Source organism: Dipodomys ordii, unplaced genomic scaffold (assembly GCF_000151885.1).
Source record: "Dipodomys ordii isolate 6190 unplaced genomic scaffold, Dord_2.0 Scaffold23, whole genome shotgun sequence".
NCBI classification, from domain to species: domain Eukaryota; kingdom Metazoa; phylum Chordata; class Mammalia; order Rodentia; family Heteromyidae; genus Dipodomys; species Dipodomys ordii.
The window spans coordinates 8,211,730-8,237,520 of record NW_012267239.1 but is presented as its reverse complement, the minus strand read 5'-3'; the positions used below and the strand labels follow the sequence as shown (position 1 = coordinate 8,237,520).

General features: G+C 40.5%; 1 protein-coding gene across 2 annotated transcripts in view; it reads left to right on the top strand.

Annotated features, from left to right (window-relative positions):
• The first annotated feature begins 6 nt into the window (after window positions 1-6).
• Window positions 7-25,791, top strand: part of Ccdc64 (coiled-coil domain containing 64) — a 77,431-nt gene continuing 51,646 nt past the window's right edge. For both annotated transcript variants that reach the window (XM_013014514.1, XM_013014513.1), the window contains exons 1-2: window positions 7-445; window positions 6,199-6,414. In XM_013014514.1, coding sequence (XP_012869968.1) covers window positions 17-445; window positions 6,199-6,414 — 645 coding nt within the window. In that variant the 5' untranslated portion in view covers window positions 7-16. The remainder of the gene's footprint in view (window positions 446-6,198; window positions 6,415-25,791) is intronic.

The window sequence follows — 25,791 nt, the reverse complement described above, 5'->3', positions numbered from 1 at the left end:
TCCGCGCGTGCGGGCCATGTCCACCTTCTGCTTGGGCTTGGCCGGCCGCGCTTCAGCACCTGCCGAGCCGGACAGCGCCTGCTGCATGGAGCTGCCCGCCGCGGCCGGGGACGCAGTCCGGAATCCCGTCATCGCTACCGCCGCCGCCCTCGTCTCCTGCCCCGGGGAGCTGGAACTGGCGTTAGAGGAGGAGCTGGCGCTGCTGGCGGCCGGGGAACGGCCGTCTGATCTCGGGGAACATTCTCAGGCCGAACTGGGGCCTCCGGCCGAGGCAGCCGGACCGCAACCACTGCCTACCCAGGACCCCGAGCTGCTGTCGGTGATCCGGCAGAAGGAGAAGGATCTGGTGTTGGCGGCCCGGCTGGGCAAGGCACTGCTGGAGAGGAATCAGGACTTGAGCCGGCAGTACGAACAGATGCACAAGGAGCTGACCGACAAGCTGGAGGTGAGGGACCTCTCCCTTCTCAGGATGGGTGGGCAGCTGGGGCAGCCCAGGTAGCCTCCATCACCGGGCAGCTTGGGGAGCTGTACACCCTCCCCCATGTCCGTGCTCGCCCTGCCTCGAAGAAAATCATCAGGGAAACGGGAGTAGGATGGAGTGTTTGTAATCATCAGATCAAGGCAGTCATTGAACCCACCTGACTTTCCCACCCTGCTCATCGCTATGGGTCCGTGCACGGCTCCCACTGCTGAGGGCCGTTCTATATATGTACTGTACACAGCATTTAAAATAGAGCTTACAGTATGACTAATTTATACAGCACCCAGCCGATGTCTGCACACACAGAAATGAGAAAGTCGGGAAGCATTTAAATTAGGCTCCAGGTTTTCAGGGAAGTAGTTAATCTCTAATCAGGGTGTTAGCCTTCAAGCTTTGCAGTTAGGGCTTTAAGGCCTCTAGATGCCCTTGTCTTAACTCCCTGGCAGCTCAGAGTTGTGGGAACAAGTGCCCCTAAAAAGGAGCTTTATATAGCCTGCAAATACTCAGGGATTAGGGAATGTAGTTCTATTGCAGAAATCAGGCGAGGCAGGGCTCAACATGTGACCACTAGTAGTGGATTTAATTTGGGCCTCGGTAGTTACGTGTATTTAAGTATTACTTTTTTTTTTTTTCTGGGTTCTGGCTCTCGGGCTCATACAGTTGGATATGAAACCTTATTATTTCCAACCATTGTTATAAATAGACCATTTAAAGTAATCGCTAGTATTTCTACCAGAGCTATGTCTGTCTTTCTTGCTTTTACCTAGACAAGGGCCTTGAATACATTTTTCTCTCTTTTTTTAATGCAAAAAAAGAGAGAGAGAAAGAAAAAAGGGGAGAGTGGTTCATTTATGGCTGTGGAGACGTTATTTTTACTCAGTTTGGCTGTGACCAGATCTTATAGTCTTAGTTACAAGTAAAGAATACAGACCTAAATAAGGTCTTAAATTGACCCTAGTGTTGAACAGATAGAATGTGGTTTCAGAAACATTTCTGCAATAAGATTTAACTGTAAGTCAGCAATATGTCGAAAGTGTAATGGAGGGGAGGGGGAAAGAAACCAACCAGTGTTCTATAGTTCAGTTGGCCTATTAACTAGTTCTGCCAATGGATGAACTCCTGAGATATGTCTCTGAGAAGTTGTCTGTGAAACTTGTGTGCAGACTGCCAAGAAGTAACCGAATGAATTGAATTGTTTAATTTCCACTTGAAATAGAGGTCCATAAAAGGGTTTTTTTTTTTCTAAAGAGATTCAATTACAGGACTCTGTAAAGAAGTACTACGGTAGAGATTTTTACTTGTGATTTGAAATTCCTTCAGTGAGAGACTTGATTGAAGAGACAACAAACTTAAAAGGAACATTGTATCAGTTTGATTAGTGATAGATTTCATAGTAACCCTCAGTGTGAAGTTACACACATCCTGGTCTCCATGTGCTGCCTTTATAATTTATTTAACAAAGGAAAAAGCTTTCAAAATTCTACTGCAACAAAAAAATTTATTGTGAAAGCATAAATTACCTTTGGTACTTTGTAATTGACTTGATGGTCAATAAATATTGAAGATCTCCTATTCCTTTTCGGATCAGCCCATCCATAAACTCTCATAATAAAGATTTATTTTTAAATTCTTGAGAATGGCTAACAATATTGTTAATATATATGGCAAATTAGATGTTACATATAAAACATTTTTAAAAACTAAATTTAAACTAACAGTTTATGCTATCTAGTTCCTCTAGATGTATTTGAAAACTATAAGATGTTTGTCTAAGTGTGTGTTTTTTAAAGAGGAGATGGAGTCCTGCTGTGTTGTCAATGTTGACCTTGAACTCCTAGACTCAAATGATCTCTTGCCTTAGTCTCCTGATTAGGTGGGACTACAGCATGCACCATGGCACCCAGCTCTTACTATTTTTTTTAGTGTACATTTAAAAATAGCTTATAGGATATTGCCATTAGCTGCTTTGTTGGTGGGTTCCCCCCCCCGGTTGTTTTGTTTTCTCAACTGTGCTAGAGATCAAATGCAGGGTGCAGTGCAAGCACTGAACTACTTACTTCCAGCTTTAATTGTGAATTTTTAGTGTTGATGTGAGAGTAACCTGATTTTCACTAGTACTATTTGATACTTACAAATGAGTTTTCCCTTCAGTATATTTTTTGAGCAACTTAAATTTTAGCATGTCTGATACACAAAATGCTTCCTAAAGTTTAACACAGCTGCTGTATTTTCAATTAAATGTTTGGGGGTAAACAACCCTTTAAAGAGGATTTGTTATTTTTCAGAAATTGTCAGACATTGCGGTCAAACATATTTTCTCACAAATTGGTAGGAGTGGTTCCTGGGCATGGTAGCTTCATAATCCTAGTCATTCAGGAGGCTGAGGCAGGAGGAGGCCGAGTTTGAGGCCAGCCTGGCAATATAATGGAATTCTTGTCTTAAAAGAAAAGAAAGAATAATATTAAGTAGTCTCAAAGAATAATGGCTTCATTGTTCCTTTCTATTTTAAAATCCACACCTTTCTAACTTCAGGTCCAGTAAGCCATTTTCAGAATCTCTCATACCTTCTTATGAGTTTATATTGAATATTTGTTCAGTTCTGTGCACCAAACCTAAGATCTTTTTTTCTTTCAAACATGAAGTACTTAATCCTGCACTACTTTTTCATTAAGGCCATAGTATTTAAGATCTCTAATAGTTGAAAGTTTGTAATTAAACATCTCAGGATTAAAACGAAAATTCAAATTTTAAAAATCTTGAATGATTTGGCCATTTTTTTCAACCTTGTGTTGTCTAGACTATATTATTCACTAAATCAGATTTTCATATGGTTCTATATACCTCACCTTCAGTTTTCTCTTATTAATATATTAGTGTAGTACATTTGCCATAATTAATGAACCAGTACAGATACATCACCAAGTTAATGCATTCAGATCTCCTTAGCCCTTATCTAATTCCTTTTTCTCACATTACCTTTGGGTGTTTTTATTCCCTTTTTATTAGCATATGTTTATCTACAAGAGGGAGTTTTATAGTGAGATTTCCACATATACATACATTGTATCCCAGTCACCCCCTCCACCACTCTGCCTTCTTCCTCCCCTCTTTCTTTTTCTTTTTTTGTAGTCATAGGGCTTGAACTCTGGGCCTGGGCGCTGTCCCTGCACTCTTCAGCTCAAGGCAAGCACTGTACCACTTCAGCCATAGCACCACTTCCGGTTTTCTAGTGGTTTAGAGATCAGAGTCTTAAGGACTTTTCTGCCCAGCCTGGCTTTGAACCATGATACTCAGATCTCAGCCTCCTGAGTAGCTAGGATTACAGGCATGAGCCACTGGCTCCCAGCTTTCCTCCCCCTTTTCTAAGAATAACAATTTAATCTAGTTTAGTTGTTTTATTTTTAAACATGCAAATTTCATTTTTATATGTCCTTAAGTACCACCTAGCTATGATCGTTTTTTATATTTTCCTCATTTTGATAATCTTGACAAATTTTATACTGACTAAAAATACCAAAGAACCCTGGAAAATAAGAACATAGGTAGAACCTCACCTCTCACTTCCAGACATTCTATCTAGAGTTTCCTTTGAATTTAACACTTAAGTGAAAATGTAATTCTAGGAGAAACCTTTCTTATAGTAGGTAAGAGGCTAAATTATGTACAAAAGGCTAAATTATATCTGTTCATTAATAACTAAGTCTTGATTCTGGCAAAGAGTAGGGAATCCTGCAATAGAAAGTTTGTCTCCTGCTAAAGAAATAAAAAGGCTACCAGGTAGGTAGAGGCTCACACCTGTAATCCTAGCTACTCAGGAGGCTGAGATCAAGAGAACTGAGTTCAAGGCCAGAAAGTTTTCTGGAGAGACTTCATCTCCAAAATAACCAGCAAAAAAGCAGGATTGGAGGCATGACCCAATTGGTAGAGCTCCAGCCACAGCTCACAGCCCTGAGTTCAAGACCCATAATCTGCCAAGATTTAAAAAAAAGGGGGGGGCAGATTAAGTTACCAATCAGTACCACCTGCCTTCAGCCCCTCCCCCATGTGGATTGGATTGTTTTAGCTGCTTGGTTGTGCTGTTCGTGGGCAGCTGTTTGCTGAGTGTTTTTAAGTCTCTCTGTTCTTTTTAGAACACAAGCCTAATTTATCTGGCCTCTCACTAACGCTGTGATTGCTGAGTTCTTGCTGTTGCCTTCTGCTCAGTCGTTCATTTTGGAAAAATTCAATAAAACCAAGGATAACAGTTTTAGGATTGCAATTAGCACTTGTTTCTGGATTCTATCTTTATGAAGTTTCTACAGTGATTCTTATAGCGTTCTCATTTTTGGAAGTTCAACAATACCAGGGAAACATTGGACAAAATATTCTCATGCTGGTGAGAAGTGCCTCTCTCAAAGCATTTGTACTAGTTGCATTTCCCACACATACTTTATTATTTGTAACATTACTTCCCACCCACTAGATTGGAATCCCATAAAGCAATAGCCATGTCTGTTTTGTTCATCACTATGTCCCCAGAAAAGTGCCTGTGCCCTGGTAAGCACACAAGAATGGATGAATGGGCTGGAAATAAATAGACAGCAGTTACAAGTGAGCTTGTACCTGAACTTACCTTAATCATTTTGAAATACAGTGCTGTAACCAATGACAAACATTTATTAAGCTGTGATTTAGAGCACTAAACTGTCAATTGACTTAAGACACAAATCCCAGCTTTGCCACTTAATTGACATTGAACCAGTCACTTAACTGCTTCTGTTACCTCACTTGTAAGAAGAGATGGTTAAAGGATCTCCAGGGGAGATTTTTCCTTTCAGATCTTTCCATCTCTGAAGATCTATGGTTGTAAGTCTGATTTACACCATGCATAGTAGACGGTTCCAAAAGGAACCACCTTTAGAAGGTAATATGTGGGCCGGGCGCTGGTGGCTCACGCCTGTAATCCTAGCTACTCAGGAGGCTGAGATCTGAGGATCACGATTCAAAGCCAGCCCGGGCAGGAGAGACCGTGAGACTCCTATCTCCAATAAACCACCAGAAAACCGGAAGTGGTCTGTAGCTCAAGTGGTAGAGCGCTCACCTTGAGCTGAAGAGCTGAGGGACAGTGCCCAGGCCCAGAGTTCAAGCCCCACGGCCGACCAAAAAAAAAAAAAAGAAAGTAATATGTGGGCTGGGAGTGTGGCTTAGTGGTAGAGTGCTTGCCTAGCATGCATGAAGCCTTGTGTTCAATTCCTCCATACTACATAAGGCAGTTGTGGCACAGTGGCTCACAAGGTAGAGTGCTAGCTTTGAGTAAAAGAAGCTCAAAAACAGTGCCCAAGCCCTGATTTTTAGCCCCATGACTGAAAAAAAAAGTAATGTGTATTTTGATTCTAGTACTCACTTATAGATGTTTAACTGTATAATTTACCAGTAAGTTACATGACTTGCTAAATTTCAAGTGAATTCCCAAGTCTAGAACCTCCTACCCAGAGAGAATAAACGTAACATTGTTTCCAACAGGAATGATGTTTTCTTTGCAAAACCAATTCCTTTTGTTGCTCTGGAAGAAGAATATTTTTGTAGCTGTGAATTGGACAACTTTTCCTATGTGGCAGGTTGTTTTATTTTGCTCACTATCTGGGAACAGGGAAAGTTAAAGGAGTGTGAATAGAGAAAAACACGAAAGGCTGTGGAATATTTTAACAGTTTCTCAACCTTCTTCACGTTTTACCCAGCATTTAGAACAAGAGAAACACGAACTGAGAAGACGATTTGAGAACAGAGAAGGAGAGTGGGAAGGGCGAGTGTCAGAGCTGGAGAGTGATGTGAAGCAGCTACAGGGGGAGTTGGAGAGGCAGCAAGTCCATCTGCGGGAAGCAGATCGAGAGAAAACACGAGCTGTCCAGGAACTGTCAGAACAGAACCAAAGGTTATTGGATCAACTCAGCCGGGTGAGTCATAAGAATTGATGATGTAAAATATTAAATGTTGAAATTGAGCTTCTGTATGATAACAGGAGTATATATGGTTTAAAAAAAACACCACCAAATCTGGCTTTTGCTTCCTTTGGTTTGGAGGTCAAGTCATTATCTGCAAGAAATTCTAGATGTCAGGAGCTCAAAGGCATCTTTGACACACTCATAACTAGGGATTCTTCTCATTTCTAAAATAAAGGAGCTGTGCTTAATGATGTCTAATTTTTCTTTTAGCTTTAAAAGTCTATGGTTCCTAAGCCTAGAAAATTCTATCATTACTGGTAAAATTATATTAACTCAGTCCAAATATTAAAAAAAGGTGCTATCCTTTTGTTTTTTTAGATACAGTCAGCTCAAGGCGAGCACACTACTACTGAGCCACAGTGCCACTTCCAGTTTTTTAGTGGTTTATTGGAGATAAGAGTCTCACGGACTTTCCTGCTCAGGCTGGCTTTGAACCTCAATCCTCAGATCTCAGCCTCCTGAGTAGCTAGGATTACGATGTGAGCCACCAGCATCTGGCTTAGATACAGTTTTTAAACTGAAAAATTTAGAGAGCTTTAGTACAGCGGATGACTTGCATTGGTGCTGTATTTGCCAATGTGGTTAATGGAAGGAGATAAAAATCACATCTGTATTTAAAATTTTTTAGTTTTCTACCTCAAGTACAAATTCTTGTGACTTATAAAGTAGTGTCATGGAAGGTAAATTAGCTAGTAATGTTCAAGACTAAAACCATTGCAAAGATAGAATTTGAGGGCTGAATGGGTAGACATTTAATTCAAATATAGAACATACCTTTAAAAAATATCCAGGAGGGGCTGGGAAGGTGGCTCAGTGGTAGAGTGATTGCCTTGCATGCATGAGGCCCTGGGTTTAATTCCTCAGCACCATATAAGCAGAAAAAGTTGGAGGTGGCACTGTGGCTCAAGTGGTAGAACACTAGCCTTGAGCTGAAGAGCTGAGGGACAGCACCCAGGCCCAGAGTTCAGGCCCCATGACCGATGGTAGGGGGGGGGTAATCCAGCAGTGTTACTAATGCCTTGGTCTATAAATCTACCTACTTTGGAAAATTAAGACCTAGATTTATGCCAGGTGTGGTGGTGTACACCTGTAATTGTAATGTTGGGAGGTTAAAATAGAGGAGGATTGTGAGTTTGAAGACAACATAGGTTATATAGTGAGCCCTGCCTCCAAAAAAAAAAAGGCAGTTGTATTACTGTACTTCAGTCCTTTCTTCATGTTGATAATGAAACTAATAAGTTCAGTTAGCAGAGAAAAAAGAACCCTTACCACATTTCTAAGGCTTAGGTAGGGCAGAGTGAGGTTAATTTCTGAATCTTACCTTGGTTTAGTGGGTGACGCTCTGAAGAAGTTTTTTCACTCACTATATCATATGTGTTTTCCTCTGGTCTTCTGAAACAGTTGAAAACCTTTCTGCCTCACAAGGAATTGTGAGGGAAATGCTATCAGTGGAGAAGGGGGAGAGAGAGAGAGAGAGAGAGAGAGAGAGAGAGAGAGAGAACGGACTTGGAGACTAGCGAATTACAGGAAAATATGAGTGCATGTGAAAGGTGAGGAATCAGTGGTAGGTAGAGCTAAAAAGTCTTGCATGCAGGTTTCCCTTCTGGAGAAACCAGTCACCATTTGCTTGCCTGGGAAGCAAGACCTAGACAATCCCAGAAGTCAGTGCACAGGGCTGGCTCTCTCCCAGCACTTCTGAGTCAATTCTAAAACCTTTTTCCACAGTTTGGGAAGGGAATCATTATTCTTGTAAAAAATTTTATGGGTTTTTGAGTCTCTTTGTTCATTTTTCATGTTAGATTAACCAGAGTCTGGACAGATTGATTTATTTGTTCAAATGCAGCTCCTAGCAAGTGTTTTCTTATGAAGACTTACAGAACGAATAAAATAAATCAGAATAATCAAAGGGATATTAAGCTTTCTTGGGGACCAAGTTCATGTTGCAAAGTCAGACTCCACCCTAGTACTTTCTGAACTAGTGAAAGGTAGGTGACCAAAATAGATGAAGGGAGGAAACAAATGCTCATATGTAACTGCAGAGCGTAGAACTGATTGTTTCTCATTAACTGGGTGACTTTTCTCATACCTCAGTTTCCTTACCTTTAAAATGGAGGTAAAAATTAGTGCCACATACAAGTGCTGTAGAAGTAAACATGAGCTAATTGTTTACCATGAGCAGCACATGAGGGTAAGTGCTCATTTTGGTGTTGTTTTATTTAAGCAATGTCTTTATAATTGTCCTATTGCCTGATTTCACTATAGAAATTCCTGATAAGCTGCTCCAAAAAAAATGTAGGAAGATAGCATTTCCACTAGATCTAGATTCTTGTTACCCTCTTTGGATTTGAATATAGGCCTTTGGTGGTTTTGCGGCTTTTTTTTCCCCTTTCTCTTCTTAAGCAGGACATGTCCCTGGGGTTTCCATTAGCAGCAAGTTTAGATTGCATTTTATTATCATTTTATTAACTGGGTATTCAGGAACTAGAGAAGTTAAGTACTTTGAAGTGAATTAAGATTCTCCTAGACAAGATAGCAGCCAACAAAGGTAGTATAAGGCCATGTTGTGCTTTTTTTTGTTATTGTTGTTTGTTTTGCAGTGTTTTTATAAGCATATAATGTATAATATCTGAATCAGAGTATAATATTACAATAATATTTTTGTCCAAAGTATTTTTACATTTGTTTCCTTTGGCTGCCATGGCTTCCAGAATGGTTCTTTAAAAATAACAACAGCGGGGCTGGGAAGGTGGCTCAGTGGTAGAGTGCTTGCCTTGCATGCATCAGGCCCTGGGTTTGATTCCTCAATACCACATAAGCTGAAAAAGCTGGAAGTGGCACTGTGGCTGAAGTGGTAGAGCGCTAGCCTTGAGCTGAATTGCTGAGGGACAGTGCCCAGGCCCAGCGTTCAGGCCCCAGGACCGACAAAACAAAACAAAACAACAGCTGGTGGCCCGTATCTGTAATCCTAGTTATTCAGGAGGCTGAGACAGGACAGGACTCATCTCCAGTTAACACCAGGATCTAGAAGTAGAACTGTGGCTCAACTGGTAGAGCACTAGTCATGAGCAGCAAAAAGAAAAAGTTCACGGGCTGGGAAGGTGGCTCAGTGGTAGAGCCCTTGCCTTGCATGCTTGAGGCCCTGGGTTCGATTCCTCAGCACCACATAAGCAGAAAAAAAGGCCGGAAGTGGTGCTGTGGCTCAAGTGGTAGAGCACTCGCCTTGAGCTGAAGAGCTGAGGGACAGTGCCCAGGCCCATAGTTCAGGCCCCACGACCGGACCCCCCCAAAAAAAAAGAAGAAAAAAAGAAAAAGTTCAGAGCTAGTGCCCAGGCCTTGAGTTCAAATCTCAGGACTGGCATCAAAAAAAAAAAAAAAGCTTTATCTAGATTTACTTTTTTGTTACTAGGTTTGAAATCAGGGCCTCACACTTGCTTATTTGCTTGGCTGATACTCTACTACTTGATCCATACCTCCATTCTTGTTTTTTGCTGTTTTTTTGTTGGTCATGGGGCTTGAACTCTGAGCCTGGGTGCTGTCCCTCAGCTCTTCAGCTCAAGAAAGTGCTCTACCTCTTGAGCCATAGCTCAAGAAAACTTCCATTTTCTAGTGGTTTATTGGAGATAAGAATCTCATGGACTTTCCTGCCCAGGCTGGCTTTGAACCATGATCCTCAGATCTCAACCTCCTGTGTATCTAGGATTACAGATGTGAGCCACTAGTGCCTGGCTTTTTGCTAGTTATGTTGAGATGCAATTTAGTAAAATTTTCTGCTTCAGCTCTCTTTACGCCAGAGGTATTCCTGATCTCAGGCTCCTGGGTAGGTAGGTTTATGGATGTGAGCCACTGGTGTCTGGCCAAAATTGACCTTTGTTGTTGTTGTTGGTGGTGGTGGTGGTGGTGGTGGTGGTAGGGCTTGAACTCAGCCTGAGTGGTAATCCTGACCTCTTTGCTCAAAGCTAGCACTCTTTTACTTCAAGTCACAGCTCCATTTCTGTTTTTTTGGTGGTTAATAGGAGATAAGAGTCTCATGGACTTTCCTGCTGCACTGGCTTTGAACCATAATCCTATCTAGTCTCCTGAGATCTGAGGTGGAATATGCTAGAATTAAAGGTTTGAGCCACCAGCTCCCAGCTAAAATCTACCTTTTAAATATATACAACTCAATGATTCTACAGTGTTTACAGTGCTATGCCGCCATCACCCCCCCACCAAGAGAAATCCTGTATTCATTAGTAGTCACTTTTCATTCCTCATAACCTTGAACTCTGTGCTCTAACTCATGGCCTAATGCATTCACCCACCTTCTGTCTCTATGGATTTTCCCATTCTAGACATTTCATGTAAATGACATCATACCATATGTGGTGTTTTGTGCCTGGCTTCTTTTCACTTGGCATCATGGTAACAAAGTTCATCCATGTTGTAGCATGTATCAGCACTTCATCCTATGTTATGGTAGAAGAATATTCCATTATATGTATATAACATATTGGGTTGGTACATCCTCTGGCAGGTGGACATTTGGTAGTTTCCAATTTTTGGTAAATAAGTCTGCTGTGAACATTCATGCACACATGTTTGTGTGTTGATGGTTCTTTTCAACACTAAAATAGGATATTATAAGCAAATATATTCCATGAGCTTCTGCATCTTCATTACGATGAAGGAAGGGATTGATAATACTCTCATTTTACATCTGGGAAAACTTCAGGGACAGGAAGATACATGACTTGATTAAGTATCTTTCAATTCAAGACTGATTAAATTTTCTGTGCCTCCATTTCAGGACTTCTAAGTCAGCAATTAAGATCACAGACTTTGAAGCCAGACAGCCCTGAGACCAAATACCAGCTCCTAGCTAGGAAAACAAACATTATTTTCCCTTTTGTCTTCTTCTCTTGTTTATGGAAACAACTGTGATAGGTAGTGAGTGTTATGAGGACTAAGTGATATAATGCATGTAATGCTCAAATCTCAGCTATTGTTATAATTACTGTGATCTCTTGTATAGGTCAGATTCTTGCCTGGTCAATCTTGATTCTCTTAATAGCAGAAGAATCTGAAATATAAAGTGAAATATCATTTAAAAATTCATATGGTTTGCATTTATCCATAAGGTTTTCCTTGTTGTTATTGCTGAGACAGGATCTTGCTGTGTAGCCCAGACTGGTCTCAAATTCATGATCCTCCTGCCTCAGTGTCCCAAGTGCTAGATTGCAGGTACCACCACTCAACTTGATGGCTCATCTTAATGTGTCCATGCAGGCAATGTTTTGTCTAGTACTTAAGTTGATATTCAAAAATATTTGTGTAAAATTGACCTAAATCTGATTTATTCCATCATTCTTAGTAACTATTGGACATTGCTGCATATACACTGGGGCTTTCTTTCTCCAAGTTTATTTGGGCATTTCCTCATCTGGACAAAATAAGTTCTCTTCCAGTTCCTCAGATTCTGTATCACTGCTTGGAACTCAGGTCAACATACTTGGGGAAAGTATAATTCACTTTCTAAATTAAAAGGTTAACATTACAGTGGCATCGACAGTAGAGTTTACTAGGACCTATAGACACTCCAAAAGCAGAAAAAGTACAGTGAAACGTGATATCCAGGAAAGAGAGATACAACATTTGTGTGTATCTCAAATGTTGAAGTAGCAGATTTGTGAAAGATCCTTCTGGTACATGGTGTATCAGCTCCAGAGTTTTTTCCCCAAATAACAACAGTGAAGGTATGGGTTTTGCTCAGTGAGTCCTAAAGCAATTATTCAGTGAATTTAACCAACTACACCTGCATAACACTGTTCATGGAGCCTTGCTTGTGTAGCTAAAAGCCAAAGCAGTGATTTGACAGATGTGCAAACAGCCTTGTTTCTAATAATAATGATATACATAATAGCAGGGTTGTGATTTAGTCTTGAGAAGCAGTTGGAGTAAAATATTATTTTCAAAATGAATCTCAGTAGTGTTAGAAACTTAAATAAGAGGTAAAAGAGAGCAGTTTCATGGTTTTTTTTTTAAATTAATAAAACACTATTCCCACAGTCTTGCAAAGATTAGGGGCAGACTTTAGTACCTGCTGACCAAAGAATGGAAAAACCTATTGATTTCTTTTCAAGAATGAGATTTGAAATTGCTTAGGGACTTTTGAGATTTTTTTTTCCTCTCCCAAAATGCATAGCTTTAGAGTTTGTAGACACTGGGATGTTTTCTTACACTTTTTCCTGTGGCTTTATATGTAATATATTAGTCATGTCTTTCTTTTTCATTCTCTCATATATCCCACCACCTCGTTGTAGCTAGACCTGTTTTCTTTACTAGGGCCAGGTTGTTCGTTCCCTGCAGAACTGAATGTATACCATTTTTGGAAGTCCAAAATCTAGGTGTTGTTAGGAGTAATTCCTTCTGAAGGCTGTGAGGGAGAAGTAGATCTGTTTTAAATCTATCTCGCTGACATGTAGATGGGTATTTTCCCTTGTGTCTGTTTGCATTGCCTTCTCTCTTGTCTTGGGTTCCAATTTTCCTTTTCATTTGAGACCATCAGTCACATTGGATTAGGACCCTAAAGATCTCATTTTAATTTGTTTACCTTTGTGAAGACATCATCTTCAGATAGATGACATTCTGAGGTAGTAGGATTAGACTTCGATAAATGGAGGGATAGGCTGCACTGTCCAACTCATATCAAGAACCAAGTCCAGGGTGTCATGAATTGAAAAATGGACCACAGATGAGAATGGATAGAGGCTTTGTGCGTTCATTTAAGTATCTTTCTGTTGTATAGCCCTAGGTTTCATGGTCAGTAGTTGGTCAGTTACAGAGTGTCTTACCTTATAGCTGTTTTCCATACCTTGCTGATGGAGGTGAAAATTAGCTTTTTTGCTTTCACCCCCCCCCCAAAAAAAAATCTCATTTCATGGGAGGATTGGCCATTGTTTGAATTTGGGCCAGTATTTTTATATCATTATGGCTTCCCTTCCTACTTAAAAGCACACACTGTAGACTGTATGTCATCTTTCTCTACTTGCAAATCACAGTAGTCTAGTTTGGAGAAGGAAGCAGCCAGAGGTCCTCCTTTGAAAAACTTGAGTAGTGACTGCTTCTGAACAAAGCCTTGATGAGGATGTATAGTTTGTCCCTGTATATCCCTGATGGCTTCTTCCCAGAACAGACTCTTGAGAATTTACTGTAAAATCATTTTATACGTATTTATTTATTTTTTAAGTTGTTATTCTTTTTTTTTCTTTTTCTTTTTTTAGGCTAGTGCTCTACCACTTTGAGCCACAGCACCACTTCTGATTTTCTGTGGTTAATTGGGGATAAGAGTCTCACAGACTTTCCTGCCTGGGCTTTGAACTGCAATCCTAAGATCTCAGCCTCCTGAGTAGCTAAGATTATAGGTGTGAGCTACTCTTTTTGCTCTTATTTTGCCAGGGCCCCTACCTGTTAGTCCTTCAACCCTATTAGTACCTGCCTAATTACTCACACTCAGCTTGTCATGCACCTAGTCATGCTGGCTTTGGGTGTTTCTCTTTTAATTGTCCCAAATTGAAAAGCTGTATTTGGGGCAATATTTTTAAAAATTGCTGTTCTACAGGCTCTGAGTGAAACCAAAAAAGGCTATCACCATAGAATCCTTGAGACAAGGAAGGGGTAAAATGCCTTCAGCAAAAGCCATCTGCAGGAAGTTAGGCATAGGTCCAAGGCAAGGAGAAATCAAAGCCTGCATTTTAAACTAGAAGGACTTAGACCAAGAGATGCATGGAGGAATCGTCTGAGATTGGTGATGGAGAGATTGGAATAAAGAAAGGTCTATTGTAGCTCAGGTAAAGCCAGACACTTTGAAGTCTGTGTCTGTGGGAGCTTGGCACTAGAAGGTTTGGCTAGGATGGGGTGACTTCTTAAGTGTCCAAGCTTTACTTGAATCACCCTTCATAGACATTCAGAAACTCTTAACTTTGCCTCTATCCTGAGTTCATAGGTTTTGTTTTAATTTTTATTAAAGGCTGGGGATCAAACTCAGAATAAATTGGGGTTTTTGTTTTATTTGAGGTTGTTTGCTTTTTTTTTTTTTCCAGTACTAGGCTTAGAACTCATGGCCTTATGCTTGTTAGTGGAGGATACACTTGCTACTACAGGATAAGTTTCTAAGTTAAAAAATATATAAGGGCAGGTAGCGCAATTATCTCACATTTACAAGTCCCTGAGCTTGATTCATAGCATCACACACAAAAAAATAAGATCTCAGCTCAGTCATAAAGTGAAACCCTACCTTGAAAATAACCAACCCCAGGAAAGGGCTGGAAATATGACTTAAGTTGGTAGAGTGCTAATCTCGCAAATCTGAGGCCCTAGCACCACCAGAAAGAACAAAAGAAGAAAGAAAAACATGACAATTTTGGCATTACTTTTTTCCATATATGATACACATGTACACGTACATGCTTTTTTTTTCTTTTTTCAGCACTAGAGATCAAATCCAGGGCCTTGTAACTATTAGGCAAGTGTTCTGCCACAGCCATATTTCCAGGCTGCGTGCATTTTTTTCTACTTATTTTTACTTTCTTTTTGTTTAAACAAAATGATTTTCTTTTACTGCATGTTGGACTTGTTTACTTTTTTTTTTTTTTTTTTGGGTCCGGTCGTGGGGCCTGAACTCTGGGCCTGGGCACTGTCCCTCAGCTCTTCAGCTCAAGGCTAGCACTCTACCACTTGAGCCACAGCGCCACTTCCGGCTTTTTTCTTATGTGGTGCTGAGGAATCGAACCCAGGGCCTCGAGCCTGCAAGGCAAGCTCTCTACCACTGAGCCACCTTCCCAGCCCTGGACTTGTTTACTTTTTTAAATTTTATTTTATTGTAAAGATGTTATACAGAGAGGTTGAGCAGCAGGACCTCATCAATAAGGTAATGAGTACATTTCTTGTCTAGCATTGTTACCCCTTCCTTTGTTTTTCTCCTACTATCTCTTCTCTCCCCCACCAGACTTATTTATTTTTTAATGTTGTATTGGTTACAATGATTTGGTATTAGAAACATTCTTGGCACTTTTTTTGCACTGTTACATTTGCAGTTCTCCAGGACAAATTCTGGAAACAGATGGCTAGGTCAGAGGGCATGTACATTAGATTTTTAATGGCTACTACCATATTTCCCTCCAAGAATGTTCCTATGATTATTAGAACTGCGTGCCTAAGTAGTATAATTATAAAGAAAATGGAGGTGATTATCATCACAAAATTCAGGGAAATGGCTACCTGGGGAGTGTATATGTGGTAGGAGATTCAGAAAATCTCATTTTGCCCCTTGGAAAGGATATTGGAAAGTGAATAATGGTCTGTTTCTTGACCTTGTTGGCAATTAGAGTGTTTGCTTTACAACTATTTGTTAAGTAATAAATGTACGTTTTATATATTTACTTTTATACATGTTATATTTATTTCACAATACAAAGAAAAAAGTTGTAATCCTACTATTGGAAGGCTGAGACAGGAAGGACAATGAGTTCAAAGCCAGCACGAGCCACAGAGCAGGACCTTGTCTCAAAACAACCCCTGCCACCACTAAAAAAAAAGAAAAAGAATAAGAAAAGCCAGGTGCTAGTGGCTCATGCCTGTAGTCCTAGCTAATCAGAAGGCATAAACTTGAAGGATTTCAGTTCAAAGTTAACTGAGGCAGGAAAGTCCACGAGACTCTAATCTCTAATTAGTCACCAAAATTCTAGACTGGAAGCAAGGCTTAAGTGATAGAGCACCAACTGTGACAGTGAAAGCAGAAGGCCCTGAGTTCTAGCCCTAGTACTATCATACACATACAAAAAACTCAGTTATGGCAAGGAATGTGGCTTAGTGGTAGAGTGCTTGCCTAGCATGCATGAGGCCCTGGGTTCGATTCCTTGGCACCACATAAACACAATAAATAAAAAATAAAATTATTTTTTAAAAAACTCAGTTATCTGTTCAACAGATATTTTCAGTGTGTATCTATTATGTATAAAGGACTGTCCTGGGTGATTGGGACCCTGCAGCGATCAAGGTAAATTCCCTGTCCTAAAATACTGTTGGAGTCAGGTGGAAATTAGTGCCATGAACAAAATAAAGCCGAGGAAGAGGGAAAAGTGGTACCTGTAGGACAACTCAGTTTTTGATAGGGTTAGGAACCTTTGGGAAAGCACAGTGTGAGTAGGCTAATAAACAGCAAAAGTGTTCCATGCAAAGAGAACAGTTTGTTAAAGCCTGAGAATGAATGGAAAGGCGGCTGGTCAGAGTTTATAAGGCCTTGCCAGCCATGTTATGCAGTGAGGTTTAATTTGGGGTGAAGAGAAGATGGGGATACGTTTTGAGCAGCAGGACCTCATGATCTGATTGATAGTTGTTCAAGTATTACTTTAGATACTGTGAGAAATTGGACCACAGGGACTGAGAGTGGAAGCATGGAGATTCTCAGAGCAGCTCTGCAAGTGGATCACAGGTAACACCTTTATCATGGAGGTGGGAAGAAGGGTTAGGTAGGATAGGTTTTGACTGGGCGCTAGTACAGCTTTGCTAATGGAACAAACAGGAGTGGACAGTGGGAAGAGAGGAAAGAAAAATTAAAAATGACGCAGTCATCAGGCATGTAGTACACAGCTGTAGTCCCAGTACTGGGAAGGCTGAGGCTAAAGGATGGAAAATTCAAGGTCAGCCTACGCTGCTAATCTGTCCACAAATTATAAGGATAAAAAAGAAGAGAAAAAAGATTTAGGATTTTGCCTTAAGATACTAAAACATATAGTGACCATCGTTAATTAAGAGGAGAAGGGAAGGCTGAGTTATAAAATCAAATAATTGTTTTAAGGCTTTTTGTGCTGCCCATGTAAGTTTCATGTAAGTTGAACAATGAGAGTTTTGTTGTAATGAGGTGAAAAACTGAATTAACTTCCACAACATCTGAGTATTTTCAGGACCTGAAACTGTCTCTTCAGTTAGTCACTTAGGAGTTTACTCAGCGTGACTGAAGCTATATTCAGACCTGAATGCACCTTTTCCACACTACCAATGACTCTATTGTTCCCACCACCCTCCTCACCCCCACACCCCACCCCACACAGCTCAACTCCTGGAAGAGCCATTTCAGAGTTTCTGTCTGTGAGGTGAACTGAGTAGGAGGAAGTTGATGTAAGCAGGTGCTTTGTTTCCTGTCTGCCTTTTTACCCCACGCAAAGAATACTCTCTGTGCCCTAACTGAAGCTAATCTTCCCTGAAAAGACTGATTTTTTTTCTTTGAAGGGTAAACAGCTCATTTAGTGCATTCCTTGAGGGCAATTTCTCCCAGGTCCCTTTAAACCCCAAGGTTAAAGGCTTTAACACAGTGACCATAAGTATTAAGGTCACTCTGCCTCTGTTGGCTGACAAATAGTCCTCCTTGTTCCAGGGACATTTTACAGTGAATGACAGTGATTGCTCATCAAGAGTAGGGTCAGTGAAGCCAGGTAAAGTGGCTGTAATAATCCTAGCTACTTAGAAAGCGAGATTGGAAGATCATGGTTTGAAGCTAGCCCCGACAAAAAGGAGGAATCAAGACTCCCATGGTGATGTGCACCTGTTGACCCAGCTACAAGGGAAGCACAGTGGCTAAGCATAGTAGTATAGATCTGTCATCCATGGCGACATGGGTAAGCACAAGTAGGAGGATCAGAGCCCAAGCTGGCCCAATACAAAAAAGGGGCTGGAAGCATGGTTCAAGTAATGCTGGGAGCACTGCCTAGCAAGTATGGCCCTTAGTTCACTTTCCAATAAGAGAGAGAGAGGAAGGGGAAAAGGAGAAAGGAATGAATAGGCTTCAGTTCCTTTTGAGATTGGGGACTTTCTTATTTCTTCTTAAAAATCTGCTTCACTTAACAGGTGATACGTTGTTTGAGAAAACAAGCATGGCGATTTTCAGTCAGCTTTCAGTCAGCCCTCCTGCAAGGGGTTTTAGAAAACAAGCTTAGGGCTGGGAAGGTGGCTCAGTGGTAGAGCGCTTGCCTTGCATGCCTGAGGCTCTGGGTTCGATTCCCCAGCACCACATAAGCAAAAAGAAAAAAGCCGGAAGTGGCACTGTGGCTCAAGTGGTAGAGCGCTAGCCTTGAGCTGAAGAGCTGAGGGACAGTGCCCAAGCCCAGAGTTCAAGCCCCACGGCCAACCAAAAAAAAAGAAAAGAAAAGAAAATGTGTCTCCATGTGTATATTTATCTTTTCTTAGGTGATATTTGTTGGGTTGGTACTGTTTTGAATGTCCCCTTAATCTTAGATTTGAGACTAGGTCAAATGAATCCAAGGGTTTGGGATTCAATTTTAGCCATTTCTTTCTGTTGGTATACTGTTACAACAGGGAATTGAAAGAATCACTTCAGATAAAACAGAACAGGGACATTTGCATATAGAAGCTCCTCTATGAAGACAATTCCAGCATTTCTAGACTGGTACTATTGCTAATTAGTAGGTTAAACACATTAAAGTAGCAATTGCTTGTTCTTTCAACATATGGGTGTTTTTATTGGTAAAGTCTTATGGTAATTATGTGAGCCTGTTAATTATTTATCCAGGGTTAGTTGTGCTGGCTATAGCTGTACTGAAATCTGATTTTTACTTGCAAAAGAGGAGAGTCATGCCCGGTGCCTGTGGCTCATAATCCTGTGCCTGTAATCCTAGCTACTCTGGAGGCTGAGATCTGAGGATCACAGTTTAAAACCAGCCCAGGCAGGAAAATTTGTGAGACTTTTACCTCCAACTAACCAACCACCAAAAATAAAAGGGCAAAGTGGACCAGCACTGAGAGAGAGGGGGAGGGAGGGAAGGAAAGTGAGAGGGAGAGTTCTTTTTTGCCAAGATTCAGATAATTTCCTGTAGTGAAGGAGAAGTTGTAATGCTGTTAGATTTGACTTAATAGAATGGCATTTCACCCTTTTGATACTGAAATCTGGATTCCCTTGGTTCTCTGTAGAGAGTATTGGTAGGTGAAAACAAAGTTGAGGAGTTACCCTTGTTGCTGGTGTGAGATGCAGCCCCCAATTTTTGTACTGGAAGCAAACCAGGCACTGTTTTGTTACCTACCCCCCCCATCCTGTTCCTGCCTCTGTTTGCTACAATTGTTGCTCTGAAAAGTATTTTTGCTCAGTGAATAAGCATAAGTCAGCAGAACAGCTGGTGAAGTTTGACACTGATCACACCATCTCCATTTCTCTTCATTAGTGTCTGGGACAGTAACCCAGTTGTATCTCATAAATTTTAGCACTAAAAGAGAACATCTAGTCTGCCTGGACCAATGGGTTGTAAAATGTTCTGCACATTTGGTTTTGGTTTTGAAATCCATAACACTTTGAAGAACCATTACCAAATGAGACATCATGTACCCCCTTGAGAGTGAAGTCATACATCCATTTAATACATTAGACGCCATCAGGACCTTGACTTGTGCTGCTGGCTGAACTTGCCTTTACAGAGACTGGCCCACAGCCTCTCATAACCATCTCTGTTAACTAAAGAGCATTTTGTAGTAATAAGGCTGGCTGTGTAAAAAAACAGTGGCCCTCATCTGGGCATCAATAGCTCACACTTGGAATCCTAGCTACTCAGGAGGCTGAGATCTGTGGATCCTGGTTAGAAAACTGCCAGGCGGAAAAGTCATTGAGATGCTTATCTCCAGTAAACTATCCAGAAAAAAAACTGAAAGTGGTGCTGTGGCTTAAGTGGTAGAACACTAGCCTTGAGCACAAAGAGGCCCTGAGTTCAAGCCCCAGGACCAGCAAAAAACAACAATGGCACTAAGACTGCCACTGTCATTCTTATCCTCCTCTCTTCCTCCCTCTCTCTCTTTGCCTTCCTCTCTCTCTGTCTCTCTCTCCCTCTTTTCTCTGTCTGTCTGTCTGTCGGTCTGTCTGTCTGTCTGTCTGTCTGTCTCTCCCAATTCCCAATGTGATACTGGGGATTGAATTCTGTTTTGAGATAGGGTCTCATGTTTTTGCTTGGGACAGCCTTAGACCACACTCCTCTTACCTCTGCTTCCCAAGTAGCTGGGATTACAAGGCATGAGCCACCATACTTATCTCTCTGTTTTAAAAAGGCCTCATTGTTTTTATTGAGTGTATAAATTTTATGTATTTATATATTTAACTTTAAGGTTTCTTTATTCTGGTTTTCATTTTTGTTTTATTGTTTTGTTTTCATGGTGTTGGGAGCAAACTTAGAACCTTGCACAGATTAGTGCTCTTCCTTTGAGCTATATCGCCAACCCAGTCTATTCTGTTTATTGAGGAATCTCATCATATTTCCTTTGTAATGGTCCAAGCTGGGCGAGTCAGAGGGACAAAGTTGGAAAACCATTGGCTTAGATCAGTGGTTCTTAGGAGCCACAGATCTCCAAAGATGGCCGAGGAATGGTTGCAGTAAAGACCTAAAGGGTCCTTGAAACTAGTAGTTTCTTGCTTTCCTCTCCATTTCCATTTCAAACTGAGCGTTTTTATGTTTTAGATATAATAGTTCTGTGTAGTATTTTATTTAGGGGAAAAGGTAATTTTTCAGCTGTATGTTAAGGAAAAAATGATTTACAGAATACTAGTCTTATTTACTAAGCAAGAAAGCTGAATCCCAGGAAAGTTAAATGACTTGCAGAAGTCTACAATCTGTTTTTTGCTACTTCCAGTACTGGCTCAACAGGTAAAACAAGCCATCTCTTTGAAATTACTAATAAAGAAAAAAGGAGGTGCTTGTATTCATTATGTGTAGAGGAACAACCCTAGTTATGGTATTTGCTGTTTATATTAATATTGCATAAACAGATAAGTCTCCAAATCTTACTTAACAGAGGTGTGCCTGATTGTGAGCAAGTCTCGGTTAAAGCAATGAGTCAGTAATCCAGCCATCTCCTGCCATGTTTCAACTCTGCCATCTTCAATAGGTAGCTTTCAAGGAGGGGAAAACCTGGAATATTTCTGTGAACCATGCCTAAAAATGATCCACATTACTTGCTCTCATTTGCTGATCAGAACTCTTGGGCACAGTTACAAGAGGGGTTGGAAAATGTAGACTTTGCCTAAGAGAAGACTTGGGGAGTAGGGTGAGGAATGACCGGCCAGCGTTTCCGCCATCACAGGGTCTTCTCAGCCATCATAATGTCAGTGAAGGGGCCCTGGACTTGACTTTTCTGGGCTGGGTTTGAGGTTTCTGAAAGGGTTGGAGTAGCTGATTGCTAATGGCCTTCTAGTTCTAAGTAGGTGGAGTTCCAAGGCAGATGTAGTTACAACTGGACTACTTTAAAAAACAACAACAGATTCTCTATTCTACCCCAAATAGGGAATCTTTCTCTGGTAATATTTCTGGTAACTACAGTTAACTAAATTCCTTTGAAGTTGATCCAGAATCAGAGAGAGAGAGAGAGAGAGAGAAAGAGAGAGAAAGAAAAAGAGAAGAGAAAGCTATCTTCTACAAATTATTTTAGGGTAGGTGGACCCATTCGTGTTAGATAAGGTAACACTATTATGAGAGAGAAACTCTTAAGGTAAACCTTAATGATGATACATAATGGATGATTACTTTTCATTTCCATAAAGTATGCCTGTTTACACATGGGGGCAAATAGCATACTTTGGTGGAAACAATTAATCTGGAAAATAAAAGACCTATGTTCTAGCCCATGCTCTTTCACAAGCTTCCAGGTTTTGAATAAACCCTCACTGTGGCTCTTAGTGTCTGTGTTTGTGACACAAATGGATTGAGCTAGATGGTTCCTTCTGCCTCTGAACATCCACATCTGTGGGGAAGTTCTCATAGGATGTCATATAGTGTGAGTGTGGAAGCTTTGTAATCATACTTTCTTTGCATGCAGAGTACATTTCTCCTCTGACACCTGGGTGGCTTCTCATCCAAATTCATTGCCTCTGTATATTGAAGCTGAGATGATTGGTGGCCTGCTGAAATGTATTTTCCATTCTAGATATGACACATAAGGTACTTTCCCAGCTTTCCACCAAAAGTATTGGGAGTGAGGAGGTGTCCACATGCTTTTCCTGTTTAAAATTTCTGTATAATAGTATGGGGGTTTTATGAGGTTAACATTCCCCAGCCGTAAGTCAAGATTTCCTGCATTGCCATCGTTTGATTAGTTGCATTCAGGGCTACATGCTTGTCATTTACAGAACTGGCAGAATTCCCCCTATACACTTCTTGTCAGCAGTTGCTAGGTTACTGCTTTTTACATTGTCCCAGTCTGGTGATGTTGCTATGGATACCAGTATTCTTCCTCCTATGACACTGTTGTTTCCAGGCTCAGAGTACTGACAAGATGTAACTAATATCAGGTGCAGCATATGTCTTTCCCTTTACATTAATGGTATCTACTGTTATCAACTCCATGTGTTCTAATATAAATTGAAGACATGCAGTATTAGCTGAGTCCTCTACACAGTCCATCACGTAGGAATTATATTCCATTATACAAGAAATAAAACTTAAAAGATGATAAAATATGAAAATGAAACCTGTTCTACTCTGTCCAGCTCATGGGCCACATAGATAAGCCTTCCAGCTCTTATTGCTGGGGCTGAACATGAAATATTATCCTTGACCTTGCCTTCAGAGGTGGGGACATTTGGGGATACATCCTGTCAAACTCATTTACCTAAATAATAAAGAGTGTGGTCTAAATTTTATTGTCACTTAATATCCTACATAGTTGTGAGGATTTTCCTGCTAGGTTTTAGACAGTCTGAAGGCAGAGACTGTCTTTAACTGTTTTTTTTTTCTCATTCCTAGTAGAACTTAGTACCATACATGGCAGGTATCCAGAAAACAGTTATGGATTTTCTCTGAAGACTGAAAGAGGATAGTTACTCATTTGACCTTAGATAGCCAGCGTAATTGGGATGGTGAGAACCCCTTGGTATTACAGTTGTTGAAGGTTGAGGTTAGCCATGCCATCTAGTTTGACCCTTTGATTTCAGTTGAAGAAATAATTAAGGCCTAGAGGATGTGACTCATCTAAGGTCAGAGAACCACTGAACTGTGGTTAAGGCAAGTGTGTACAGAAATACTTTGTTAAAAAAAACAACAACAAAAAACAAGGGCTAACCATCTTTGCAGTAAAAATAATGCTGTTTACGAACTGACAGTTTTGTTTCACACAGACTTTACTTAGAGGCTGGCAGACAGACATATATTATTGAAAGGAACTTCAGTGTTTAACAGGCATTCTTTGAGGCACATAACACTTATTACTTCAAGTCAACTCAAAGCCTTGCCATCTACTTCAATATTTGCCTTATTCCTCAAAAAACACATTGAAAGTGAACACAGCGTAGGACTGAAACTCTTCTTTCCATGCGAAGGCATTTCCTTAAAGTGAAATGAATTTTATTTACCCACGTTGAATTATTTTTGTTTGAAACACACACTACATACACTCTGAGTGAAAATGTCTTCTTAAACATTGTCTGCCAAAGGTGCTGGTTACAGACTTCATCTGTGAATGGAAGAGACAGACAAATCCCCCAGTGAGGGAAAGTGACAAAGCAGAATCCCTGCAGGGGATGAGGATTTGTGACTCAAGGTGAACTTCCCTTGCACCAGGACTAGAGAACTGAAGTCTTTCCTTCTTCCCTCCCACATCCCTCATTGAAGTTTTTCCTCCTTATGCACTGTCCTCAACTGCACTATTCTCCCTGCCTTTCAGCTCTGCTGTTCTGTCTTTTTCCCTACTGTTGGACACCTTCCTCATTGGCAACTCTTGAGTGGGTGGTTGCCTTCAATATACTCTCCTTTTGTGTAACAGTAAGGCCTGGGTCTCGGATTCATTTCTAGCCCTGCTGGCCACTGCACACTATTTGTACCTTATGCTTCAACCAAATTGGTCTACTTCCTGAGAATGCCCCGTGCTTTCCCACCTTACAACATCTCCCCACATTGCCACCTGTTGGGATTTCCCCAGGTTACGCTCAGTTGCAACCTCATGAAGCCTCTGTAGTTCATTTCCCTCCAGTGTTTTGAGTTTTGTAAAAAATGTATTGTTGTTTTAGAAGTGACATGCAGTGGGGTTACCTTTACATACGTCAGTTAATAGGTACATTTCCTTTCACATAGTGCTATCTGTTCCCTCATTCTCTCCCATTCCCTCCCTCCCATTTCCGCCCACAAGTTGCATAGTTCACTTTCATCAGTGTCCTTCCAATTTTGGGTTTTCCTTCTGGTGACCACCAGGAATGCTTTTGTACATTTCTTTTTTCTCCACATTCTGTCATCCATTGTGTTCAATCACTTACTGGACTTTTTTGAGGACTTGCTGCCAGGGTACCTCAACATACACAAACACAGGGCTAAGCTAAGTATATGTTAGAACTAAAGTCAATCAAAGATGTATTATTTCGTTCTATGGTTCTAGTATTAATAATTGGCTTACCTGCTCAGAGACTTACATTTCACTTTTTTTAGTATGTATTCACTCTTGCCTAATTCTTTCAACACTCTCTGTATCACAGGTTCTTGGTCTCAGCATTAGGAACCCCCCTCCCTTTTTAAACTTAATTCAGTGACAACAGCATTGTTGAACTATAACTTATTATAGTTTATAAAATTTAACCAGTGTAAGTACGTAACTCAGTTATTTTTTAGCAAGTACATAGAGTTGCGCAAGCATCACTAATTTTGGAACATTTCCATCATCCCAAAATTTCTTTGTCCTTCTGTAGTCAGTCCTCACTCCTGGCTCACCCTAGCTCCCAGGAAAGCACTGATATAACTTCTAACTGTACTGACTGCCCTTTTATAGACATAGAAGTGGAGTCAAACAATATGTAGTTTTGTGTGTGACTCCTCACTTAGCGAGTTTATGAGATTCATCCATGTTGTAACATATAACTGTTCTTTTTATTGCTGAATGGAGCTCCATTGTGAAGATAGATTGTACTTTGCTTTTTCACTAACAGTTGATGGAAAGTTGGGTTGCTCCCAGTTTTTTACTCTTAGAGTAATGTTGCTATGAATATTCATATACAAGTCTTTGTGTGGATATATGTGTTCACCTTTCTTGAATAGATGACTAAGACTAGAATTCATGCATAGTATGTCTCTATAACTTTCTAAGACACTGCCAAACGGATTTCCAAAGAAACTTATTACCATTTTATATTCCAACCAACAACATATAAGGGTTCAAGTTTCTCTACAAGAAAAACATACATACACATACGTTACTCTATTACAATATATATAGCTATAGGTGCTTACATGGCAGTCGATGTCAAATTTGCACCAGTAGATTGATTAAAAGTATAAGATGGGGCTGTGAAGGTGGCTCAGTGGTAGAGTGCTTGCCTTGCATGCA